This window comes from Cyanistes caeruleus, chromosome 1, assembly GCF_971803275.1.
Source record: "Cyanistes caeruleus chromosome 1, bCyaCae1.hap1.1, whole genome shotgun sequence".
NCBI lineage: Eukaryota > Metazoa > Chordata > Aves > Passeriformes > Paridae > Cyanistes > Cyanistes caeruleus.
The window spans coordinates 68,067,708-68,095,490 of NC_141701.1; the positions used below are offsets into that span (position 1 = coordinate 68,067,708).

The 27,783-nt window shown below is 37.4% G+C and overlaps 1 protein-coding gene and 1 long non-coding RNA gene across 5 annotated transcripts in view; one reads left to right on the plus strand and one right to left on the minus strand.

The window, feature by feature from the left end:
• Positions 1-1,173: 1,173 nt before the first annotated feature.
• On the minus strand, positions 1,174-27,764 carry VSTM2A (V-set and transmembrane domain containing 2A). 4 transcript variants are annotated; one of them, XM_086897273.1, is made up of 6 exons: positions 27,578-27,759; positions 27,165-27,197; positions 24,757-24,923; positions 23,571-23,621; positions 19,871-20,207; positions 1,174-3,984 (listed from the first exon to the last, which is right to left on the minus strand). In XM_086897273.1, exons 2-6 carry the CDS (start codon positions 27,193-27,195, stop codon positions 3,896-3,898), a joined length of 675 nt encoding a protein of 224 aa, XP_086753399.1. In that variant the 5' UTR covers positions 27,196-27,197; positions 27,578-27,759; the 3' UTR covers positions 1,174-3,895. The 4 variants fall into 4 exon arrangements, with proteins under 4 accessions (XP_086753399.1, XP_023777583.1, XP_023777581.1 ...); XM_023921815.2 differs by having other exon boundaries at positions 1,174-4,244; positions 27,165-27,764; XM_023921813.2 differs by having other exon boundaries at positions 27,165-27,760.
• The window catches only part of LOC147655563 (uncharacterized), a 28,672-nt gene continuing 26,903 nt past the window's right edge, over positions 26,015-27,783 (plus strand). Inside the window, exon 1 of the long non-coding RNA XR_015289110.1 lies at positions 26,015-26,170. This is a non-coding gene — a long non-coding RNA (uncharacterized LOC147655563). The remainder of the gene's footprint in view (positions 26,171-27,783) is intronic.

The window sequence follows — 27,783 nt, forward strand, 5'->3', positions numbered from 1 at the left end:
AATGTAAATATTCAATATTGAGAATGAAAAAGAAGTAGCAATTACTTCTGATAGATTCAGTGTTTACCATTCAAAATTTTTAGTACCTTTCTTAATAAGAGCTCTGAGGAACTGTCCCTCTTAAATTAGTCTGCCAAGTTTTTTTAAATCCGTGGTCTGAGCCCTCCTCATGCTCCACAAATTTCTTTGCAAAGTCTACCAAATACAATTAAGAAAGAGATGTTCAAACATGTTATGTAGCAACTTCTATGCAGGAGGTTCCTGAGCTTAAAATTGGTAACACATTGAAAGGGAGATTTTTTTAGACAGGGTTTGTTGCAGTACTAATCCCTTGTAGTAGTACCAAAATGCCACAGATTTTTTTTCCGTGTAATACAAGGGCTGTCATTGACACCTCATGGGGCTGGAACATGTTTCTTTTAGCCTGATGATACATCAGATCTCAAAATGTGTGAGTGTAGATGGCACATACCTTGAAATATAAAAAATTGTTTCATACTCACCCATGCTCATTCTTCTATTAAAAACAAAACCTGTTGGAACAACTTGAAGAAAGTCACCATATGCAATGCGACTTTGGGGACATAAGTTGAGAGGCATGAGTCGTGAAAAAGAACACCTCAAAACTGGACACTTTTTTTTAAAAAGGTTAAGAACATCAAGTTGAGAGACGTTATGACTGCTAGATGCAAAATGCCCTTCTAGATACTCTACTCAACAGGGAGCTTTTCAGGATTTAATTAAGCCACTTTTTTTTAATCTATTTGTGTTAAATCCAAACTAGAACTGCACCTGGCAGAAAATTGTAGTAGTTTCATTCTTATGCCAAATATTATTCAGAACAGGATTCTTAGAAACAAGGGTGTCTACTGTATCTTAACTTCCATTTTGAGAAATTCTAGGAGCTCCAGGCAGATTCTCAGTTTGAAGAATAGCTTTTAAGACACAGTTTAAAATTTAGAAATGTAATACCTGCTCCTGTTAGGAGATGTTGCTGCTGCATCTGCACAGACTGGCAGAAACTAAAGCTGTGCTCTAGATCTGCAACCAGAAGGGCTGGATCAGCTGCATCTAAAGAATTTGGGTGTGTTGTTTTGAGAGGGGAAGGAGGAGAATTTCTGTGTCCTCTTAGGATTAATGGTAAATTTAAAGGCTTTCCAAAAGTCCTACAGATTTCTTTTTTTTTTTTTTTTTTTTCTTTTTTGCTGACACATTTGTACACTAGCAGATCACAATATGGGAATATCTTCTGGCTTGCATTACACTAATCCAAGTGGTCTAGAATTCTGCTTTTAATTTCAGCTCGTTCTTTAATCTGAATTCCTAGTACATGGTGATTTATATCCAAGCAGCTAACAGCATAAAGCAGAACACAGTATCAGTTTAACACAGTAACAGCTTTAGCAATGTGAGGCTAAACTGTGCTGTCAAACGCCACATGTCATGATGGGCAGTCTCTATGTGCATACATGGAATATTCACACAAGATCTATGGATACAGTAAACAAATGAAACACATGTGACATTAAGCATTTGGTTCCAGTTAAGACGAATGGAAACTGAAGTTTCCAAGCTCCAATCAGGAGATTCTCACATCATCCAGTCATAGATATCCATTTCAGAGGGAGAATGGAGATTTTTTTCTTCAGAACTCTCAAAGTTTGGTTTCACAGGTGTATCCAGAAAGCGAGACGTCAGAAAAGCTATGACCCTTGACAGTTGTTTTGCTCTTTGTGTCCTCTCTGATCCAAAATACTGGCTTTGATTCAGAATATTTTAATGGGAACAGTTTTTAATTTCTTTGTCTGTAGTCTGATAAACTATTGAAAGTATAGAGAAAAACTTTCTCAATCTATAACGTTGCAAGTGGGTCATAAATTTTGTGTTGGAATAAAAGAAATTTTGACCTTTTTCTCCTGATGGTTACCCCTGATTTGTTTGTATTATACCAAACTTCTGCTCTTTATTACTGCTAAGACTTGTCTAAAACAGAAGACTAACTACTCCCAGTCAAGCTTATACTACAGAATTTATGGGAAATTAAATCTGCACAAATATGTTATCCTCTTCTGAAGCATTAGGTTAACAAAATGTTAATTCTCTGCCTTTATTTGTTCCTTATCCTTTGAAAGTAATGGGAGAAGACATCAGACTTATAAGCATTTGGAAATAAAATGTTAGGACTGTAGAACACAGACTGGAGAGATAATAAAACTACTTTTAAAATTTCTTCTGCTGTACTTACAAAGTGAGGAGAAATCACACAGCTGACCACACTGCAGCTACTTAATGCTGCTATAAATAGATTATAATAAGCATGTGGTGTATGCGATTGTCTGTGCTGATAAATGAAAGGGTGTGAATTTTTCAGCATCAGTGGAATGACGGGAAAAAGAAAAAAACCTTCCTGATTGCAGCTGCAAATGGTAGCAATTTTTGCTTCCTGCATTAATGAATGTAATTCATGTAACACATATTACATCATTCAACAGCAAAATTCTCACATTCAGTTCACAGACAGAAAGTATTTTAATTAGTAATATCAATGAGTAATGACAATCCACTTTCAAAGACACTTCTTTGGCCATGTAGAAGGAGCTGTGATGCAAATATATTTTATCAGTGTAATAAATTCACTTTCCTATAACTTTTTACCAAAAGAACATCCTTAAAGACATGTTCTAGTTTATTTGTCTGTTTTCTGTTTCTAACCTTCCTTTATGTGCAGTATTTGACTGCATACCTGCATTTTACAGTCTCTAGTGATTGAATCACTTCATCTTCTATAAACATCACAAGTTCAAAGAGCTTTCAGCATCTGAACTCCAACACAACATACAAACTAAAATAATTCATTGTCTAGAGACCATAACAAATTTTAATGTGCATTTACAGAGTAAACAGAGGGCTGAAGGGGGTCAAACCAGTCAAAGTGAAGATATGCATTACAAAATCCACACATTACTGAATTACAAACTAAAAAGTGGTGTTTTATCAAAAAAGGAAATAAAGATGTTTCTTGGTGGCACAACATACAGATAATATTAAAAACTGGCTTGCATGAGGACCAAAGTATGTCTACTCTGAAGTTATATCACATAGACTTTAAGCAATTTACAGAATTTAAGTTAGTTTTGCATATACAGGAGTTGCAAAATTAGATAAAACACACTGAAATATAGAACGCACACACAAAAAAACCAGGATGTATATATATAAACCTCCACATAGTCATCAGGGGTTGGCCTAAGTTGGTACTTGCCACCATTGAACAAGAAATAAACAGAAAGACAGGAAAAAAACCTCAAAGGGAGAAAAGGATAATATATTGAAAAGCAAAAAGAAAAAAAAAATCTCAAAAAAAAACCAGCCTCATATGTTTTTCAGAAACAACTTCCCCTCATCTGCTGAGCTGCTTTGTAGAATATATTTTCTCCTTCCTATTCCTCATGCAAACAAACAAAAAAAAAAAAAAACAACAGGCCTTTTGATAAAGTTTGTATGTATTCCATTTATGTTAAATCACTATGTTTTTTTTCATTATTTGCCTATTTTTGCTCCCAGGCTGGAACGGTTCTTTCAGCATAGGAAACCAAGTGTCATCCATGGTTAATTCCGTAATACTGAAGACTAGCAGGCCAACCCCTGAGAAGTCAAGGATGAGGCTTCTCCTTGCCGAAAGAAAAGGAAACTAGGTCTTGCTGTTACAAAATGTTTGATTACATCACACCAGTTCTCTTCAAAAAGAATATCAGTGATACGCCAAAGAAAATAAGATATATCAAGAAAACATGTGGTATCCTCTTCTTTTTTATATTTATTTTATTTTATTTTATTTTATTTATTTAGTAATTTTGTTTGTACTTCCTGAAGAAGGTGCTCCTTGTGTAGAGATTTAGAGTACATTGGGTGCAGAGTGGTGGTTGGAGGTTAGGGTCAACTTTGCTGTCCGCTCCGTGGATTTTACAGGCGATTTGCTCTTTGCTTTAAGAAGAGAAAGTGATATTGGAAAAAGTCAGCACTTTTAGATTAAAGCAAAGCACCCTTCACAAAGCCACAAACAAGAAGCAGGACAGAAAGTCCATGGCTTGTAGCTATCCTCGCACCTGCGGAAGAAGTTATAAGATATTCGCTCATCTTGCAGATTTCCAATGCTCCTTATAAGGCTGTTTTAAACATATACATTTATTTATTTAATTAGCTCGCCAGGTTGGCTCTGGTGCCCATGAATGTCTTGGCATGCACTGCAAATAACAACACATACAAAGTATTTCAGTCCCAGGGAGGTTTTCTTTGTTTTGATTTCCTTTTTTTTTCTTGTCTTTTTAAACAATATTACCCAATGAAACCATAAACCAAGAGGAACAAAGCCAAACACCTTCCACCTCAGACTGTTCTTTACAAAATCGTTTCCAGCATCACATCATTGACTGCTAACAAAAAGTCATCTAGTGACTAAAATGTGTTCTCTTGTAAACCAGAGGACATACAGGCAAATGGCTGTACTATTTACAAGGGGGAAACAGACTGCCAAAAGGTTTGGACTATTTATTTTTTAGAAATTATATTATACCAGACTTTGTTTTCTTTTTGAAAAGCTATGAAAACAGTGGTCCATATAATTATTTCTAAACCCAAGACTTTATATTTAGTATGCTAGCATAATAAAACCATTTGGGGATAGACTGATTAAACTGAAATGTTCATACACCAAGGGCATGAGTATTTAGTTGTCTTATATCCCAAGTCTCAGTGCTTGATAACTCCCTATCATCTAGAATTACATTCAGAATTTGAAACTAATTACTTGAGGTCAAAAATATAAATGTGATTTGGTAGCACTGTAAGTAGTAGTTTAGATTATAACAGGTTGATGCATGATTAATAGATTTTATAATGTGTCATATATTTGAAAAGGATAAATATTATTGATGGTTAGATGCATCAGTCCTATAACAAAGTAACAATGACAATCCATTATAATTATGGATCTGTAATAAATTGTTGGGTTTTTTTAATATATTAATCATGTATAAGATATTTTTGTAAATAACTTAATAGTAAACTAAATTATGGATTTCATTGGAGCCCCCAAAATGTACCTTATCATAAGGAATACACAGAATGAAAGCAAGAAGAAATCTAAGCAAGCACTCATTTTTTAAAGTTTTCAGATGTAACACTGTTCTCTGTATCTGCTAATTGTAAGTGAAGCAAGAATTATTTCTGTTCCTGTCTTTCATAATATTTTCCTTCTTGAAATGGGGATTAAACTAAATCACAGATTTTAGATAAACACTGCTTGCTTTGGTAAATATATGGTGTGAGATGTTACATATATAGTGGTTGCCATGAAATACTCTTAGTCCTCTGTCACATACATAAGACCTTCTAAGCAATAATGACATTTCAATTATACATGTGTGAACCGAATTGCTAAATAAATATTAACTTTTAAATGAAAACTTGTCTAAAATATATTACTAATGTTTTTCCAAGAGAAGTCCAAGGGAACTTTGAGTTTAGTTTCTACTGAAAGAAGACATGGGAAGCCTACTGTTCTCTTGCCCGTCTGAAAACATAACTTGTGCTATACTCCCATAGTTTGCTGTGCCTCTCAGGACACTTCCTCTGTAGTACAAACAAGCAAATACACAAGCAAACTTGCTGCAACCTTTTCCTGTGTGTTGTTCTCACACAAATAATATTTATGATCTTGAACCCAAGAGTTCAATTTCAGGTTTTAGTTTTACTGCAGCATGACTGTTCTCTCTCTCTGAAAAAGCTGTCATTTGACAGATTTTTATGAAGACTTTTCTTTTCCTAATGAGGTTAGCAAAACTTAGTTAGAATCTTTGTCAGTGTTAGATCATTTCTAGATGCATTGAATTAGTTTTACTTGTTTTATTCCATTTAGTCTTTTTTCTTCTTGATTGAACCAAGGAAATATGTCTCAATACAGCTCTAAAGAGGGCTTTGGAGATACACCTCATCTGCACAAAATACATATAATGGAACTTGGAAGAATCTCATTAATGTATTTTAAGAGTTTTTTAACAATTAATGATGTTACAGTTTGAGAATTGTAAAGCTGTAATGTGCAGAAGAGAAAAAATATGATATAACATAAGTTTAACTTAAAATATGTCACAGTGGGAAAAGCAGCACTATATTTGCAGATCAAATATTCTCTGATTTTTGTTTTCATTTCACTTTTCTCAATAAGACAATCTGTAAGTCCCAAATTAGGAGGTAATATATAATGCATACACATAACTTTTTTATTTATAATGATCAGTTTCTGCATAAATCATGGCTTCCCTCCAATTCATTTCACATGTTCTACATCCATGTTCTTCTCTAAACAGCAAGTTTGTTTATCTTGCAGGGGATTTAGATTAGAGTACATGCAGCAAGCTAAAGCAACTCTGAACATATTGGAAAAAATTAGGGGAAATAACAAACAATTTCAGTTTCTATGTGAAGAAAGGGGCTATTTGGATTGTTGGAAAAAACTGTAATAGACAGTGTGCTCTGCAAGGTTTTGGGTACTAGTTATTAGATCTTTTAATGGTTTCCAAAATGCTGTTTAATCCAAACAGAGAAACTTTCTGTCATATCTCAGCCCACATTGACTTACAATATACAGTGACATATATGGCTATTAGGTGTGCTCTCATCTTTTCAGTGATGCTTTATGAAATAAAATTGAAGTTTAACCATACTCAGGTTTCATTTTTCTTTTCTGGAGAGAAAGAATTGTATTTTTCTTTCATGAACCTAAGTATTTGTTAAGATTTTGCAAGAGTGAAAGCTGCAAAAGAAGAACAAGAACATAAATCTGAAAGCAGCTTTTTCCTATTTTTTTTTTCCTTTTTCTCTTCTGCCATTTTTGGTCATATTTTTTTGTTTTTCATCTTATAAAAGTGACAAAAAGTATCAATAAATTTTCATTTCAATTTAGAATCTGGAAGTCATAAGACGCTTAAATCAGAGAATTTGACTGTATCCAAATTCAGATATCCATGCAGGTGTGTTTTTAGTCTACCATTCTGACTAGGACTTGAATAGTATCACCTGAACTGTGAGCATGCTAATGTAAGTTAAAAGTTGTCTATCTGGCTGTGGATTTGCTAAACTGATTACTCATTATCCCACCATTTCAAGCATTGTTTTCTAATTAACAGAATGAGAGAAAAGAAATTTTATTGCGGGTCAACAACACTGGATAGAGCTGGACTGAAATTATGCAATCCTCAAAGACAGTCAGAAGAAGAGCTGTCATGTAATATATGTGTGTATTATTTCAATGTTATTAGTTAAATTCCACTTGATGTGTGGGTCAGACTTTCTCACCACCCTCAGTTTAGCCTTTCAGCTACAGGGATCCAGTTAAATTCTTCTTGTGATATGTAAATCCCCATTAGTTGTCTCTTATTTCCTGCTCCTAACATATATCCAAAAGGGCAAATGTCCCTGAAATACTTAGCTTTCTCCTGTAAACAAATGCTGTATTGCCAAAGGCATGTTTTGATAAATGATAAGTTTTTGTGTAACAGCATGAAAGATTAGTTCATGTCATGTTTGAAATTGTGTTTTATTTGAATTTATGATTTACTTAAATGTTAGGAACACAAAGGAAAAAAATGGTGATAAATAATTGTAACTCTAGTGTTTAAAAAAAAAAGTCTCTGTCACAAATTCTTGTATTTCAAGGCTCATAGTGTATGAACCCCACAACTAAACATCAATTTTGCTCTGTTAAAGAATTTAATTTAGAACACTTAAGCACCAGAAATTATAAAGTCTTAGTAAAATGCATCTGGTCAAATAGGCAGTTACTCATTCCATGCCTGAATACAATCAGGCATGATCCCTTGCCATCACAAGAATATTGAATAGACAAAATTTGTCTGATACATGGTACTTGGGGATGCAAGCAGGGATGGTTGAATAATTTTGCCCATATATTTTTCACAACTAGATGAAACACTGAATTGTAAACAAAGCAGCTTCCTGAGGAACTAAAATGTTAGCATCTTCTACTTGTAAGAGTGCCTTACATGGTAAACCACCCTGGGTCTCAGTTTGCATCTGCCAGAATTGAAGTTTAGCAAGTTTGACATTCCTTGTGCTTACTAAGGTTTAGGATTTCTCTGGGATGTGAAAGAGTCCAGCATTCTGAGCCTCAATACCTGTCAGAGCCTCTTTAAATTGTCTCTTATAAGTGCATGTACGATGCACAGTGTATTCTCATACAAGCAACAGAAGGAATGTGAAAATTCAGCAGCTTTTCCTTAGTACTTTACTAAACATGCAAGTCTAGTTAAGGTACCCTTGAGTTTCATTTAAGTAGTAACCCACTGATCACAAGAAAGAGTAATGCCTTCGTAGAGTCCTGACTTTGTGCTGACCAGTACAGGAGAAATACAACCAGTCACAAAAAAGTTCACCCCAGATTCTCTGTATGTATTACATTAGGCCAAAATATCAATACATATATTTCAAAGACTTATATTTGGGCTGTGCTGGGTATGAGTTAATTTTGTTTTCTACTGATTTCTGAAATTGCATAGGTGTTGAAACCTTTAAAGTTCATTTTTCAGGAATTTGTGCCAAGGTTTTCTATCTTTATGTGCCTGGTTTTGCAACATATAGCTTTGCTTTATACTGTTAGGTTTGAAATATTCTTCTTGTCAGCCCCAGTTGAAACCACATGAAATCATAATTTTGCATTATTTACATGCAAAGTAAATAAAAATTCATGAGTAAGTAAAAGTTCATGTGATACCTGCCTTAATTTTACTGGGGACATAAATGAACTATAAGATTACCTGGAGGATATTTGCAATTTTATTTCCATAAAGAAAGGTAAAACCAAGTATGTCTGATTTCATTTGAAATTTTCTTTGAGTATGTCCCACACAGGTTTTCAATAAATAGATTCTTCCCTTCTGGCCTACCAATTGCTATCATTCTTATTCTTCTGAATTGCATAAATCACAATTGTGTGTATCTTTTCTATAGTGATGGGACAAATATACCCATTCACAAAGAAATTTTCTTATCCACAAATGTAAAATCCCCCTTCCCCTCTCTGGGGGAATGACTTCTCAACTGTGTTTTAGGGCTCAATCATCTGTGTTTGATATTGGGGAACTGAGTGACTGAATGAAGATGAACAGTATCATTCAATACATTCAATGAAGACCCTTTTGCTTAGGCTTTTACTCCATCTTTCTCCATTAGCTGTGCAGAAATCAGCTTAAAAGAGTGTGATTTGTTCATCACACACTGCAGAGGGCAAATTAATTTGTCTCACACAACAGAAGATATTTAGAACAGGTTATGTACTGAATTTTCCTGAAGTCTACTTAGACTTGGCATTCAGCATGTAGCTCTGTTCTATGATCTGATGTCTATTCCTTTTCTGTTAATGATGCCCAGAAGAGGAGATGAGAGAGATGGGATTCTAGATGGATTTTTAATCCTTAGCTTTTACTAGGTAAGGCACCCAGAGGTGTTCAGTCTTGTAATGGGGCAAAAAAAGTTACAACTTTCCAACCCTAATCAGAGGAGAGAGTTCTTCCAGAAATCTGAGCCACAATAGCTTCCAGAGCCCTTTTCTGGGCTAAGGCATATCACAGCCTTTACCTTGCTGCCAGCTACACCCCAGGTCCTAATACAAATTTGAGATGGAAATACATGGAAGAGAAAAATACTAGAGGAGACTTCAACTACTGGTAGCATGTAGGAAAAATGATACTTGGCTTCAGGCAGAGGTCCAGAACAAGCCATAGTAAAACAATAAAAGGACAACAGATTGCAGTATGAAAGGGGAAAGAAAGAGGAATGGGACTTTGAATGACTTTGCATTTTCACAATGCCAAGATGGACAGAAGTAAAATTAAGTGTATACTGGTGTGAAATAACCTAGAATTTTACATTCAGATCACTTTCTACATAATTCCTGACATTAACTCCTACCTAGAGAAAAATTTAATTCTTGTCATTTTTGTCTTTCTACTAGAACATATCTGAGAGTCATCATTCCCTGTTTAATTCTTAAAAAAGTGCTCTTGTTCATATCTCATTCTTTAGCCTCATGAGTAGAGTCAGGCTTCCTAATTGGACCATCATGCACTATGAAAAAGCTAAGAGAATCTCTAATGTCTTTGTCACAGATGAAAATGAGATCACCAAAATGATTCAACGTTGTCATCCCTTTCTCTTGAACAGAAAGGAGGGAGGTGTGAGACCTTTAAACATATAATTAAAATGAGTAGTTCATCAACATTTATAGATGTTTGTACTTTTCTGATGAAAATAGCCAAAAGTGACTTGAGTTTAAACACAGATTTTCAGAAAGATTAACTGGATAGTGTATTTGACTTAGCCAATTTCTCTACCTTCCCTGACTTTCTCAGGAGAATGTCATTCTGCCTACTGCCACAAATGTCCAAACATCAGCCATTTGTAGCAGACATCCTAATTATCTTCCTTCCTTTAGCTGGTTTTAAAACTTGCAAAGTTTTAAAATATTTTTTCACATGTGTAAGTAATGCATTGACTTCAGCTGTTTCTACTTCAGTGAGAGAGTACTTTTTGGGAAAATGGTTGCTAAAAGAGGTATTTGCATATAGTCTGTGAAATGTGTTAGCTATTTAAATAAAACTTGTGTGAGAAGCAGTCCAGGAAACAATGCCTGTTGCACTAGTTCAAAGCAGAGGTGTGTGTGTGTGGGGGGGGAATGTGCAAGCTTAACCAAGTACAAATGATAATTGGTCTTGTTTCAGAACAACCGGCAGTAGGTTTGTTGACTGCTCTTATCAGCAATGGGCACTTTTCCCTCTCATTCTTCTCTTCCATCCTATCTCTCAAAACCATGGATAAAAAATATCTTAGACCTTTTTTTAAGTGTGACAGAAAAAAAAATATAAACTGGTGCATTTGTATTTATCTGTATGAAATCGCTGATTCCAAAGCAAATACAGGTTTTTTTCTGACTGCTCTGTGGTAACTCATCTTGATCCTGTACTTTCATATCATTATGCCCTATACTGAATGAAGGTGGAATTTAGGCTGTTAACAAAATGCTTGAATTGACTGTTTTTTTAGTAGCCAGCTTGTGCTTATTGTAACTAAACACGGCTCCAGCAAAAACTGCTCAGCATTTTGTAATGTGTATATAAATGTGTGTATATTTCATATATGCCAAATTTAATTTAATGGAGCCATTTTTGAAAGATACCATAAAGCTACAACAGGACTTTTATTTGAAGAAAAAGAGAATAGCATGTGTCTTTTTACCCCTTTGCTTTTGTAACTCGTTAATTCTTTCATCTAGTGGAAAGAAAATTTAGTTGGGTGATACTTAATATTACACTGTCATCTTCAACAGCTCTATCATGAAAAACATATACAAAGAGGGCATTATAACACTGACTGAATAAAAATTATGATTTTTTTTGGTAAATACTTCAATATGTGACATGCAGTCCCCCTGTTCTCATTTTTCACACCTGACACTCAGGCTTATATTTGACATACAGTCAATCCAGTCTCCTTCTGTTTACATCATTTATATAAGAGCTATTTTCATGGAATTCAGCTATGTTTCCACTAGATGAGTGTGTTTTCTTCTGATTCCTAGATGGTAAGTGTTTTTAGGCAGGGACCATTCCTCTGTTCCTTTGTTTGCCTGGTGAATAGTGCAGTTGTTACAGGGATCAGAACAATGTCTATGACTAACAGAAGGTGCTTCTATCTAAGAGCTATGACTCACGAGTTTTTAATGGGTTTAGCTGGAGCAGTTTAAGATGATAGTGGCTCCATCTCTCTGCCTCCCCCTCTTATGGAAATTAAATTCCCAATAGTAGAAGTGATACAAGCAAACCCCATGCCATCTCTTCACTTATTTTTATTTAAGAGCTCTGTTTTAGTTTATCAGCTGTCATAGATAACTTTATGACAACAGAGAGGCTCGACCCTGCGAACTAGGAAAGCTGAGCAGTGGACACCTATTTCCCCTTGCCATCCAGTTTTGGGGCAATAACTTCTTATTGGAAAAGACAAATACTTTGTGTGGCAACATTTTAAACTGCTAGAGCTAAATTGGTGCTCACAATCCAAAGCCTTTACCCTTGTTATTTCCGTTTTGGAAAAAAATTAAAAAAGGATTGAAAAAACCAAAAAAAACCCCACTCATACAAACACAGTACACTAGCTTCAAAATTGTGGATTGTGAGAATGAAACTCAAAGTATTTGTGCCAAATACATCTGATATGAGGGATCAATCGTAAGCATGAAATGCCATTAATCAGAAGACTCTTCAGGTAAAAGATGGTCACTGAATGGTAAATATTGAATGTGTGGTAATAATTCAGAAAAGTTCAAAATAGGTAACTGACCTGTTATTTTGATAGAAATTTCATACAAGCACAAACCTCTGTAGTTATATTAACTAACATTATAACTCTACTAAAGGGCCTTGCACCCTCTGAATGCATAGCTCCTACCCATTTTGCCCCATTACCCTCTGAATGAGATCTACTGTTAGTTCTTAGCTTCATGATTGATTTATTGTTGCTCCTTGACAAAATATCTTGTCTTTTGAACTCTTTCTTTCAGTGGCAAAGAATGAACTGGAGGTGGATACACTGTCTTCTGTAGTCTTTTGAAGTCATTTTTATAATTATAATCCTTATAGCCCTGTGGCTGTGATTTGGTGGCCAAAATCCTCAGTCGGTGTCAAAGGAAACAACAGCAGCTGAAGTAATAACAGCAGTAGAAATAGGAATAGCAGCAGAGTAGCATCCAGATTTTTTCTTTGTATTTTTGTTGGTTGATGAACACACAGATTGAATGTTTGAACCACTGTAAATGAGGCTGTGCAACTAACTTTCACATTTTTAGTCACAGAAAATTAGGCAGCTTTTTTCCAAGACAGCATTCATGAGTAGATGAGGGAACAAATTTCAGTGAGATGGATCTGACTAGAACACCCACACACAGACAGGATAACAATCTGCACTGCCAAAAAGTACAGTGGCAACTTCCTTATGATAGGAAAAAATTGAGTTTGGAGTCTTCTCTCCTCAAGGTAGGCAACAAGATCACTAGTTGCTCTTCAAATATCATCCAGTTTTATCATCAACAAAAAAGAATTAATTGATTATTACTGTAGTGTAAATATAGTAACAGTCTCTGGAATATCTTTGAAGCTTTTAAATTATTTAATCCAATATAAAATCCCTCTCTAGGAAATAAGAAGATACGGAAATTGTTGAGCTTTCTAGCTAGTCTAGGCTAAGGTTTCAAAGACAAACACTAGAAAAAAAGTTTATCAAAATGGAAAAAAAAGAACACAGAAAAAAAGTGAAGCAACAAAACCCACCATCAAGAATGCCCTCTCCCCCTAAATCTGTGAGCTGAAAAGAGCAGTTTTCAGGTGTTTTCCTTCCCTTCATTCAGTTCCCAGAAACCTTCACTGTCCTAAATTTTTCAGGTGGTACAATCAGAGCAAAGCTTCAATTCTTCTCATAATTCACTCTCACATTATGAGTAAAAGAGAATTCATCTTCATCCTTATCCTTTAGCCATTTTTTTTTTTTGCTATTAGATGAATGATATCCTTTAGACTTCAGCAGAGTTGTATCCGTTTTAGCCAGCAGATAATTGCACACATTCCTTCTCATTTTATGTGATGCAAAGGGGCATAATGAAGTAGGGCACCAGAGATGGGAAACTTCCTGCTTCTCATCTGAAAAAAGCAAAAATGTCCTCTGCTTTGCTGTATATCTGTCAAGTAATAAAAGGGTTGTGTTCTGAAGCAAGGAAATCCCTTTAGTTATTTCAAGAGCAGGCCCTGTCACATATGTTGCAATCTCTGATGACCCAGTGCAATCTGTCTGATTGTGAAGCAATGAAAAGCAATTTGAGTGAGCTGACAAACAAATCATATACAGCTTCCCCCCACCCTTTTTTTTTCTCTTCTTCCTTTATTTTCTTCTCTTTGTTTACTGAATATGTGACCACCTGCAATATGTCTAATGATATTTACAAAAAAAAGATGTATCAGGCATGTGGAAACAGAACTACTGTGATTCTGCTACTCTAGGAGCTCTGGAGTGAACTATCAGATTCTTGTATGTTCTAAATGTGAGATTAGTCTGAAAGGTTTCTTTTTAAACAGCTAAAAGAAAGGAAGACATATGATTAAGTGCATATGTAGCAATGCAGACAGTGAAACACACTGGTAATGCTACTAAAAGAATAGGAAAGATCTCAGTACATGTGCATTATATAAACTACAATGGAGATGGGTAAAGGGCAAAATTATTTTCTTAGACTTTATACATTTAGTTTCAACTGTTTCATGACTGGCTTCATAATAGAAAAATAACTAATGCAGCATGCAAATACCATAATTTTTACAGAAATATGAGTTACAGTGATGCTGTCACATATCTAACAACAAATCCCATTATTGTTTGAAGAAATTTTAGAAGACTATTATTTTCTCTTGTGATTTAATATTAGTGATTAACCATGGGCATAGCTAAGGTTGAAAATAATATCTCTGATTTCAGAAAGAATATCTTTGTAATGAGGCATACCTAAGTACTTAGTCTGGTATGGGCATAGGGGATTGCACAACTGCTCAAACTTGTAGAACAAGAAAAAGGAACACGTAGTGGCTGGTGATTGCTTTCTCCTCTTAATTCTCAAACCTGTGTTTTTATAAGAGGGATAGAAATGAATAGAGATTGGCAGTGGTATAGTAATGGTGATTGGCAATGGCAATGAGGGATGGTTACAAAAAGTAGGTAATGTGCTTGTGACAGGAGTTAGAATTGCAGATACAACAAGAAGAGTTTGTTTCTGGGTCAAGGTGAACTAAGCACTAGGAACAGGATTTTAAGTACTTGTATGCATTCTGTTCTCTCAGTAAGTACACACATATAAGAAATTAGTATGTGGGTTTTTAAAAAGAAACATAAGACATTATTTAGTTGATTTTGCATTGGAAATCCTGGTCTTAAGAAAACAGAGTGGTGGGTTAGCTACTGTAAAGATGCTTTGTCAATGAATTTATTCAGAGCATATTAGCATTTCTCAAAAGATGTTACCAGTTTCAAGGTCAAGAGCTAACTAGTTATTAGGGCTACATCAACTAATATGGTTTGAATTGATTCCGTTATTTTGAGAAGCTAAAATAAGTAGAGCGGCATCTTTTCAGGAAGAGGGAATCAAAGTGTATATTTCAAGTTAAAAAAGAGGTTGCACTCTATACAGCTGTAAATTGGAATAGTGTTTTTGCAAGTAATTCTTAGAACAGCTGAATAATGTTCAGAACAAGAACAAAACCATTACTGGGCTTTTGCTTTCAGGAAGTCCAAAGGACTTGACTTTTTGCTATGCCACAATCACAGTAATGGTTGGTGCCTCCCAACCTTATGGGCACTCAGTTTCTAAAACAGTAACTATGAAAGCCAAAGATTCTTTTAGGGAAGAAAGCAGTAATGGTGGCTGTCACCTTGTGGCCTCCACCTGGTGGAAACTAGAGCAGACATTTTGTGCCTTTGCTTTGAGAGGAGATGGAACATAAATAGAATAAAAATAATACAAGAATAGTAAAAAATATAAAAGAATAATAAATAGTTTTTTTATAGTAAAAAAATAAAAATAATAAAAAAACCCAGCATGGAAACTGGTTTATATCCTAAAAGATTCCAAACTGGACATAAAATTTGTGCTTAAAATAGGTTGATGATAAAAGTTTCCTGATTCTGTAGATAAAAATGGAGACAGGAAGTAATGTTCTCAGTTTATCAGTATGAACAGACTGAAGGAAAAATTTTTATCCTCTTTGTTTTGCATTCATGCCTGATGATAAGCTTCTCAGTGTGGTTTATGATGCCAGAAATCCAGGTCATTCCGCCTAGGTAAGTACCACCTTCTCCTTTGAGTTCCTTTTCAAGTCACTTGTTGGAACTCTGCAATCATCACAGAAGTTTTGGCATGTAGATAGCTGAATAGATGAATTTGTTACTTCATGAAAGAATGAAAAGTTGCTAGAAATGTGCAGAGTCTGTATATAAGCAGGCAGAAAATTGACCTAATTGTCACTCCTTCATTTATAATTCTCTGAGACTGATCTTCTTGAGTCTGAAAAGCAACTAATGGCTTTGAGTGCTTTAACAGAGCATTGGCAGAACAGGAAGAGCTTGGGGGATATACTCGTTCTCAGCACAACAAATTCTTCAGCTGGTTTTGTTGCTATAAATGTTGAGTGATTTGAATGCAGGCAGTAGAGTTACTTTAGATTTGTATCCGTGAAATAATGACATTTGCTGCAGCTTGGAGATTATTTAGATTCTTTTCACCTGAACTCATTTTAGCTCTTGGACCCCATTTAATTCCTTAGAATTGCAAAGGTTTCTCATAACTCTGTACTTTTACCTTTGGAAAAAGATAGGTTGTTATGAATTATTCAGGGAAAAAAAATGCATCTCACTCCTCCTGCATAGGACATTTTTTGGATGTATACAGATTACTCTGTCAAATAACTATTAATTCCTATTAAGCTGTGATGGGTTACTTCATTTGCTGCAGCTCATAATTATGAAATGAAAGGGTCAAGCTATGTTGGCTTTGACTTCTGCTTCCCTGACTTTTTGACTTTGAGATAGTCATTTAGTGCTTCTTACTATATTATATGAATACTCTCTGTGGGAGATGTTCTCATTAGCTGTTTCTTCCTGTATTGAATCTACATTATGCTTACAGTAATAAATTTATTTTTTTTCACACTCACATAATGCTTTTCAGAGCAGTGCAAGATACTGAATGGGCTTCGTAGCACTTTAATTTGTCAGCTGTGGCTATAGAGTTCCATGACAGTTATCACAGATATTCTTACTTTTGAGCAAAGTCAGAGAATAGCAGAAATATCTTTCAGTTGGGAAGTGCTGATGTTTTAAAATGGTAGTGACTGTAAAATGCTTTTAGAGAGCTACATAGTAATATATACACTGTTGAGAAATAAACAAAATTCTGCAGTGTACTTCAGGATAAAAGGAGTTGAGCAGAGTGTTATGTACCTTTTAAAACTACATTCTGGGGACAAAATATTCATAGTCAATTTTTCATATATTATTAGCTGAGTTCTTCAGCAGTAGCTGAATAGAGAATTCAAAATAATTCCACAGTGTCAGGTTTCCCATTGTTGTAAATGTATTTCACATTAATCTGTGAGCATAGCAGTCAAATTTATTGTTTGCCAAAAACTACATACCAGCTCTCTATACTGGAGAATATTTGATAAAATTACCAGTGGTTAATAGTACTTTTCTCTTCAAGCAGTAGTGCTGAAGTCAATGTTTTACTCAACATGAACAAACATCACAACCTGTATGTCTTTCAAGTACAAATATGTACTTAATTATGATACATTTGTATCATACAAACATGTTTCTAAGTTCTAGGCTGGATGGATACATTGCTTACATATAATATAATATAATCACACAGCAGCCTTGAGCATGCATAAATATGGTTAGCATGATGTTAAAGAGGGGAAGACTTTCTCATTTGATAAAGTAAGCCAGGCTGTGTAGATTCTGTATCATAAAAAGACTATTAACTTCTATGACACCTCATTTCTGCTTTCTTTGAGGTCTCATGACTGACATATCCCTCAGCTGAAGCTGCTCCTCCAAGTTAGATAAAGCTAAAACTCCCCATTTCCTTATGCTTCTGTGGGTATTTCTATTACTGTAGAACAACTGTAAAATGGAATGAAAATCCAAATCTCACCACAGCTGGAAGAGCCAGGCCAAGATATTTTCAAGCAAAGAAAAGAAAAGCTTGGTTCTCAACAGTTGAACTGATGTTTAAAATCTGATGTCAAAAATATCACCAATTATTTGTGTAGAAGTGACCATTAAATTGAAATTAAGCATACAAGTGATTCCTGATACACTTTTATTTCTTCAGAATATAAGCTACACCTCTGATGAATGCAGTATTTGTCTGTGTTTTGTCATAAAAAATTATCTAAAAAAACTAAACTATGTTTTATTTGTTCAATTTTTAAATTATTTTTCATTAGGATTGTCTGTACTTGATCCACATTAATCTTTGCTCAACTAAATAATTAAAGGTTTTTTTTTAACAGAGATCTTTTAATGTAATAACCTATAAGATCTCAAATAAGAAATGTCAAGTAATCAGACTAAGGACATAAGGACATAAGCTTGGACTAAGGACATAAGCAATACTATAAATTATATATACAAAATGACTGAGTGGATTAGCTGTTTTGTGCACACTTCAGGTGCAATGCAGTATAGTCTGTTGCTACATATTTCCTAAACTTTGGATTTTTTAAATTAATTTCATGTAGGATGGAATAGAAAGCAGAGTTTTCCCTTTATGGAAAAGTCAGCTGCTTTGAAATGTATGAGTCCAAAGGAAAATAAGAAGTATATACCTTTACCTGATAGGAAAGCCATTGTAAAATGGTGGTTTTAAATCAAGTTAAATATTTATTTTCTTCTCACAGCTTAAATATTTTTGGAAGAGCTTAAAAATGAAAGTAGCAGCTCCATTTCAGGGAAAGAAAACTGAATGTAACTTATATAAGTTTTAAAAAGTGTATACAGAGTTAAAATAAGGATAGTATACACATCACCTTTTTTAACAGCAATAAAAATTTTTATATTAATAATCATATTGTTCCAATCTGTAAGGAAATGCATTTTCCTTATAAAAAAGTCTTTCTAAGTTTTCTTGACTGTAATTTTGAAGTGATTTCACAATAGGTGTGCAATGGAATTTGCTGTATTCACAGTTTTTGATTTAACAACATACTAGCAGAAAAATGATGCATCAGAGTTAATTAGCTTCCATTACATATTTTAAGGTAGGTTGTGATTTTGTGTCTTACATTGGCCCTTGGTATAAACAGAAATAACTCAGAAACCCTAAAAGTTGCTGTTTGTTTTCCAGAGGATATTTAATAATTTACAATATCTCCATTTTTATCTTGTCCATTTCTCTATTGCCTTCATATAGAACTGCACTTCCTGTATATTCATGTACCTTTACATAACTGTGAATTTTACAGTGTCAATGTAGAAAATGAAGACTGATATTGTTTATAGGTTATGTATGCAGTGCTGAACAAAATCCCAACAAAATGTACAAAATGTTAATTTCTACATGACAGACAACGGAGGAACTGCCATTTTAACCTTGATTCAAAGCCAATGATCAAGCATCTGAAGATGACAAACACACATTCTGTGACACACCCATGGTCTTTCTAAAGCCTACACAACAGAGAAACTATCTGGTGTATCTAAGTTCTGTTTAGATTTAGAAGTCAAGTTCCCTATGAAAATAGTATTGACAGCAAAAGTAAATTAATTTAACAAATGTTGAAGATATAAGGTGACTGGTGTAAAATAACTTAGGAAGAAACACATCTGGATGAGTGTTTTATTTAATTTATCATGCACAGACATCTTAAAATGAGATAAGTCATTTGCTTACATGCCCCTGTCTCTCCATACGCACTACAGGGAAAACTAAGCTTTGATTTGAGACCTAGCCTTAGGTGGGTAAAACTGGCAGAGATAAAATCCAAGTATAGAACTTTAAAGTTTTTTGCTTCTTCTGCTCATAAATTTATTCTTCAGATTTTATGAAGTAAAGAGATAGCAGGAAGAATAGAACCAGAGAGAAGGAGGAACAAACGAGCACCATATTCTTCCTAGTCACAATTCCTGGTTACCTTATGGTTTAGCCTCCTTTTACATGCTGGTAAGCAATCAAATGAAAGCTCAAAATGCTTTACCATACCTGATTGTGGACTTTGTTTGGGGATTTTGGCTGCTGCTTCAGGGCTGGAGGTGGCACGTACACGCTGATTGGCAGAATTATGGATGCTACTTGGAACAGCTGCTGAGATGTTTTTACGAGGTTTCATGTCTTGCAACCACATTGGGGATGCCTCAAAGGCTTGCATTCGCCGAGAGTGGCTATTAGCATTGACTTTGAGAAATGCCTGGGCCTTGTACTCCTGAAGGTCTCCATAGTTGGCATCGGTCACCCTGCACTCATACAAGCCTTCATCCTTTTTCCTCACTTTCGAAATCTGCAGCTTGTGGGAGATGTCATTCCCTTGTACTTTCACTGTCTGCAGATTTTCCAGGTGAAAAAAAAACCACAAACCAAACAAACAAACAAGCAAACAAAAAGAAAACAAACAAAAGAAAAAAGAAAAAAACATAAATTCTTTATTGGGAAAAACTTCATGGACATAGCACCAATTTACTCAATGGTGTGATTGTGCTTACTGCAGGGAAGTAACATCAAGGATGAGTATGGCTAATTGTATCTATGAGGATGCCTGACATCTTCTTTCCAAATCTGCTTAGATGGTTTGCTCTGAAATCTAATTAGCCTCAAGGAAAAACCCCAAACTACCATATTCATTCCAATTAATTGCTTAAGATCATGAACATTCTTAATGAGCTTTCTTATGTAAACCTAGTATCTGTGCACTTCATTGGTTAAAACTTTCCAGTTAGTTGACTTTATTGAATAATTCAGTTTCTGAACTAGTACATTAACAATTTTGTTGGAGATACTCGGCAAGATTTAAACTATGTTAATACCTATTTATTAGATTAGCTTGTACTCTTCACTACATTGAAACTGTATTTTACATTCAGTTTTCCTCCTTTAAATGTGTCTAAACATTTGGTATTTTTTTCTGTTAATGGTAACAAGACATATTATGTCAGGTTGTTTCTTTTGTCTTGTTTATCTGTGTACTTGTTAGAAGCACATATTCAGAACTGTTTTAAGAGTTGTCAACTAAAAAAAGACTCCTGATTTATTTTTAATTATTTCTAATATTTGAGGGCAGAATATTTTTATTTCAGATAATTAAAGCATACGAGTAAATTAAAATCCAGAAATGTGTGGTATGTATTAATATGCTTTGAGAAAACTTAACACAGATTCCTTTCCGTATGTTCACTGCTTTAGAGAATTTATATTTAATTAATTTCCTATGACTCTCTATCTGAATTAGTATCTGTTGCCTCACAGGAAGCCAGTTAAAAGGTATTCAGTGGGATATAAATCTTCAACTTTGAAGAACTTCTGAACCTGGCTTACTTCCACCATTACATAACCTGAATGCAAAGATTGCTTTGTGTTGTATCAATGACAGCCAATAAGGACACATCAAGATGATGAATACGTGGTAGATCACAAAAACAGAGGACTACTAGATTGAAGCTAGACATACATTTTTGGGGATTGTACAATATAGTGCTTCTGACAGCTTGGCCTACTGTAGTAACCAGTGTTGGCAAGGCACCTATTCTGCCTTCTTGATAAATTGTAGAGTAATACTTGAAAATTTGTCATTGCTTTAAGGTACTGGATGGACTTTATAGCCTGTTGTGTTGTACCCAGCTCTGAATTTATACGTGAAAAACATGAAAGTATGGATTACATACATTTACATATTACAGGCATAACATATGCAATATTAATTGCACAGAAAGTGCTGGATAGTTATTCAAATTATATTCAATAATAATATATCTTTACTGAACAATTCATGTCCAGTAAAATGATTAAAGAAGATTCATATGAATGGAAAGAAGATTGGTAGGTCATATTGTGCCTTCATTTCTTCCTACACAATAGCCACAAAGTTAACAGTGCTGCATAGCCCTGGTGAGAAACGGAATTGTTTTCAACTTTGCATTTGAAATGTAGAAATTGTTGAAGGCAACACATATGCATGTTTTCAGTTCATGCTGCTTTATCATTTAGAACAGATAGAAATGGTGTATTTCAGCACACATCTACCATTTCTTAAAATATTTATTAAATGTACTTTAGTTTTCTCTTCATGATGATGATTTACATTAGTACTAATGGATCTGTGTATGCCTTCAAAAAAAAAAAAAAGGGTACATTTCCAAGAAGTTGACATCTACATAATGTTTACTATTTTTATTACAAATATAAATGTTTTATGCAAACTTATAGGAGCACTGTAAATACCTTCTCATGAATTATTGTTATACATAATGAAGGAGATTTGTAACTTCAAAGATCAGATAAGCTTTACAGTCTATATTGTGTCTCAGTTCTTATGGATTATTTCAGGGATTTCAAATGAGCCATTATTGAAAAGGAACTAATTATCTGCTAGCCCTATGTTTAGTGGAATAGTATCCAAGGACCACATGTGAGCCTCATTTCTAAGACAGTCTACAAATGCAACTGAAGATATGGTCCATGTCATAAATTGTTTCTAGTCAATGGTGAGAAGTAACACAGAAAATATAATATGATATGTATTATATAATATAATATGTATTGTACTGAACACAGCACACCTGAGTTCTCATTTAGACCCTCCAGCTATACTTAAGTGCACTTTGACCTGTTGTAATTATTTGGTTTGTTATTTGTAGGCATCAAAAAACAGCAGAGTAAGGGATTTGTCAGAAATTATTCCCCTTTATTTGTTGCTGTTTTAAGCTTTGCTAGTACTTAAAGTCTTGTCTGCAGCTAAAAAGCACTTCCAAAGCGGTTGTGTCACAGAAAGGGAAAACCCCTCTGGGCTCAAAGGGAACATTCATGCTGCAGTATCTGCTAAGTGTCTGTGTCTTTCCACTGCAGTGAGCACCCACACATCATCCCACCACCACACATTTCTTGGGATGCTGAGGGAGGAGGATCTGACCTATTCTGAGATCAGAAGCAGCCTTTTGGCTGTGCCTGACTCAGGACACGAGTCGGCTGTGGAAGGCATCCTCTCCCTGTAGGGAACAGCTGGAGGGGAAATGGAGCAACGCTGCTTTATAAATCTGTTGGGATAAGATTCTGGCTTAATCTCCAAGCAGCAGATCGGTAACTCTGGTGTTAGAATCTCACTTTCGTAAAACAGAGTCTCGGTGGCCAGAAGTTGATTGCTCCCAGTGGGGAGGTTTTGTCCAAAGACTTTCTGAGCTTGCCTTCTGCCAGCGGGTATGGACCTGAGAAAACACCCATTTAAGCAGTTGCACACCCGACTAATGGGAAGTGCAGCTTCACGGGCGGATTTCAGCCTTAAAACCAACCTTGGTGTGCTAAGTTAGACTCAGCAGTTACCCAGAAAAGAAATGCAAGGATGGGTGCAGGCTGCACAGGGTCTGCCAATGGACTTTGCCTCGGCCGGGACGGTCGATGCCTCCATGTCCATGGGTGTGGGGGGCAACATGGGGAAAGGCTGTCCTGACATTTTCTGCCAGGGCCGGCAAGGAAGTAGTCACAGAATTATAGAATCAACTATTTAGGCTGGAAAAGACCTCTAAGACGATCGAATCCAACCACTGAACTGCGGGCTGCCAGCACCCGCAGTCTGCAGCGCGGATAGGGAGGAGATGCGAGGCAGAACCAGACGCGAAGCTCAGAGGCGGGGTGGGCCCTGACTGGGGAAGGGACCCCGGGCCGGCGGGGACTGCCCACGCCCTGCGGCGACACTTACGCTGATCTTTGTGCCGTCACTGTCCAGGTCCCGCTCGGGCAGGAGCTCCACCTGCAGGGAAAGTAGCGCCGCCGTGGGTCTCCGGCCCCGGCCCCGGCCCCGGCCCCGGCCCCGGCCCCGGCCCCGGCCCCGGCCCCGGCCCCGGCCCCGGCCCCGGCCCCGGCCCCGCTCCCGCCCCGCCGCGGAGCCCGCGCAGCCGCGCGCCGCGCCTGCCACCTACGGGCCGCGCCGGGAACAGCCGGGGAACAGCCGAGCGTAGCCGGGAACAACCGGGCACAGTCGGGTAACAGCTCGGCACAGCCAGGGAACAGCCGGCCACAGCCGGGGAGCATCCGGGCATAGCCAGGCACATCCGGGCATAGCCGGGTAACAAGCGGGCACAGCCGGGCACAGCCGGATAACAGCTGGGCACAGCTGGAGAACAGCCGGGCATAGCCGGGCACAGCCGGCACCGGCGGCCGAGGGGAGCCTACCAGCGGACCCTCCGCCCTCCCGCCTGGAACTGGGAGTCTTTTGCCGAGCCTGGTAAGGAGATACCATAGCATCCCTGGATGGCAGTGTGTGTGGACATGGCCCTTCCTGTTCCGCTCAGAAGGATGAAATCACGCTCTTGACTGATTTTGGGGTTTTACTTCTTTAGGGGCATTGGTTCCCCCCTGCCTCCCCCTTCTGCGTGTGCCCTCCTGTGGCAGCTGCATACGGAGTTAGGGCTGCCAACTCGACTGCGATAGCTGGACATTGAAAGGCACGTGTAGGATCTCGTCACATGGGAAATACAAAATTCCCACAAGGAGCTATCTTGGAACATCTGCTTTCCAAGGGAAAATGAAATAGGGAAAAACAACAATAGATAGATAGATAGATAGATAGATAGATAGATAGATAGATAGATAGATAGATAGATAGATAGGCAGGCATGTGGGGAAATAGACTTCGGAAAATCTGTGTGGTTTTGTGAACAGCCCTAGCTGCATCATGAAGTGTCAGGCACCAAAAGCACTATCCCCTGAGGTGGGAATTTTTGTCTTCAGGTTCCTTCTCTATTATTTTATAGTCAAAATTAAATCCCTAGGAAGATTCAGAGCCTTCCCTCTGCTCTTCCCTTCTTTCCTTCTCCTCTTTCCTCCCCATCCTTTCTGCAGCATTCTCCGGATGGTTTTGGGTCCCCATGGCAGAGGATCAGTACCTGAGTGCCTGTCACCTCAGCTCCAGCCTCTTGGTCCTCAGCTGCCCGCAGAAACCACCACTGGATTTCAAGGTACACTGAAGTAGAGCCACTTTGGAAAGCACAAGACATCTCCACGTTCTGCCCTTCAGTGGCCGTGACATTTCGGGGAAACTCTGTGAATTTTGCTGTAAAACAAATGCATAACGTTGCTACCTACTAATCATTTACGCTCTGCTTCTTGTGTTGTCTTTTTTTTATGGTTTTATCCCCCATACCCCTCTTTTTAAATTAACTGTTTTCTTTTCTTATTCCCACTCTTATAATTCCGCCTCCCCCCGGCCCCGAGTTTCCCACATATTATCTCCTCTGTTTTTTCTCACACCCAGGTATGTTTTTCCTCTCTTATGCGCAAATCCACCCTCTTTACACTCTCAATTCTGCTCATGGGAAATGCTATAGATCCCCCAGCTTGCTCCCACAAGCTGGTGAAGTTTCACATAATTAGGTCCGAATACCCTTGGGCAGAATGCAGAATTTCATCAGACTCACTGAGGGATTTTGTACGAGACCACTTTAGAAGAGGGAAAAAAATCAGACTGATTTACTGTATTTTGTAGTCCTGTAAATTGTTAAATGTTCCACAGCCAGCTGAAGCAGCTGTTGGCACAGGCACCTCTGGGTACTCTTCTGAGTGAGTGTTACAATCACTCGTCAAATGTCCTTTCCAAAGGGTTTACCTGACTTAGATTCTGAGAACCTCTGCTTGCATAATCAGACCAAAAATCAATTCACCTTCTGTTTCTCAGTCCCAGCAGACACTTTCTAGAATTAACCTTCATATTTGTATCTCAGTCTTTCAACAAACAGGATCTACCCATTTCAGTTTACCACTGCTAGGTATAAAAGCTAGTGCTGATAGACGCTGTCCAAGACATCAGTAATTCTTTAAGTCTCTGTCTTTACTTCTTTCTCATCCTTCCTATCACTCACTTTAAAATTGTGCAACATAGTGAATCATGATGGTCAAGTGAGGGGGACTGCAGACAAACAATCTAATAAATGAATGCTGTGTTTCAAGAAGAGGTAAATCTGGAAAGACTCTGCAATGTCGCTTTCTGTTATGAATTGCTACAGATTGATTAAAGCATATTATGATCTGAAGGAAATGTGATGCGAAAGAAATATTGCTCATTGTCTCCTCCCCTCTTCCCCTCTTTATAGTCTTCCTAGCCAACCTGGAATTGGTGGGATAATTTGGTAACCAGTGTTACTTCTCTTTCCCCTTACATTTGTGCCTGGCAACAAATTCAAAGCTGCTAGCTTTATATTCCACGGTGCCCTTTTTTCTGACCCCCACCCCCACCAGCCAGCCATTGCTAGTCGCGGACTTAAAACTGCCAAAAGGACCGTGCATTTTGTGTGTTCGGGGATAGTAAGTTTGTTTTGGGGTTTTTTTCCGATTTGCTCCCTCTGTCCCCTCCTGGTCAGTGCGTGTGAGCGGCGTGGGGACACGGAGGGGAATACTGCCGGCATCCCCCCGGTGGCACCGCCAAGCGCAAAGCCTCGGGGAGCTGCGGGCAGGGGAGGGCGAGCAGCGGGCGGCGGGCAGGGGCGGTGGGAGGGGGCAGCGGGCACAGGAGCAGGAGGGGGCAGCGGGAAGCGGACTCGATCTGTCCATGGTGCTGACGGCGGCGCCGCAGCCTCGGGGTCCCGAACAACCGGCTCCTGCAGCGCCGGGGCTGCTTGAAATGCAAGGCGCGCCTTTCAGCGGAGAGGGAGGGAAGGAGCCGACGGGGGTGGGGGAGGTATTCAAAGAAGTCGGTTTTGTCTTTTTCTCCCTTTTTTCTTCTTGTTTGGTTTGTTTGTTTGTTTATTTGGGGGAGAGTGGTAAAAAAGCACATATTCACGGAATAGCAATGAAGGTCTGACTGAGGGTTGCAGGACAATAAGAAACGAAGGGGAAGGCAGCACGGAAGGAGACTGCAATATTTTAAGAGAAGCAGTAGGTTTAGCCAGCCGGTATTTGGTCTGAATGTAACAATTATGCATGCACGGGTAGGTGTTATTGTATGCAAACATGCCTGTATAACAACATGCATAACCCAAACATATGCATGTCCATTCCCCAGCACCCCTTCACTCCTCTGCAAGGTGCCTGTTATTTCCCTCTTTGCACTTAAGTAAAGGAAGCCTTTTATATTTCTACTTTGGGGAAACTTCTCATTTCTTTTCCTATTTACAGACAGTTTTATCTGTACAAACTAAATGTAAACCTGATGCCTGGTGTCCTCATCTCTTACACATTTTAGTTGTTTTCTTTCTTTTTCCCTGTCTTCCTTTCCTCCCCCCCCCACCCCAATCCTGTTCTCAGTCTGTTTTAGCATAGCAAACCAGACACACACATATTTGACAATAAGTGATCTTACCTTGGGTAGAAAATCCTTGTTGAATATACATAACTGAAAAGAAAATGAATCCAATATAAGCTAGAAAGATCCCCATCATTCCAAAATGAAGAAGTCACATCAGGGTAAAAAAAAAACAAAAACAAAAACAAAAAAAACAAACAACAAAACAAGCCAAAGGTGTCCTCAAAAAAGAAAGAACTGATATATAAGTGTATGTATATATTTCAAATATCTGAACAGAAAGAAATTTTCAGTGTTACAAAAAGGCTCTGTATTGTAGCCCTGGCTGCAACACTGACAGCATTCTGCTGCTCAGTGGAGTCTTTTTCTTTGAGAAGAGCGAGTATTGCAATACAGTGTGGTTCAGATGAGCTGTCTCGGGCGCTGTGTTGCTTGAAGTCCAGATACAGACTAAAAAAAAAACCACAAACCGTTGAAAAGTGGGTATCAGCTGCCTTCTGTGCCTTTTTTCAGCTACCTGGCAGCTTCGTCCAACGTCAGCTCTTGCTGCTCAGGATGGTGTGATGACTGCCCTCCCTACACACTGATCCAGCTTGGGAAGAGAGGAGTAGGGGAAAGAAAAGGAGGGGGAGCAGGGGGAAAAAGAGAAGTCTAGTGTGCTTGTATTGCTACAACT

Coding starts and splice junctions, on each gene's coding strand:
- VSTM2A (XM_023921813.2), bottom strand. CDS start 27,243: ATGATGGGGATCTTTCTAGCTTATATTGGATTCATTTTCTTTTCAGTT. Junction 24,924..27,164: donor ACAAGGATTTTCTACCCAAG/GTAAGATCACTT, acceptor TTTGTTTTACAG/CAAAATTCACAGAGTTTCCC. Junction 23,622..24,756: donor CTGAGGTGACAGGCACTCAG/GTACTGATCCTC, acceptor CTTTCCCTGCAG/GTGGAGCTCCTGCCCGAGCG.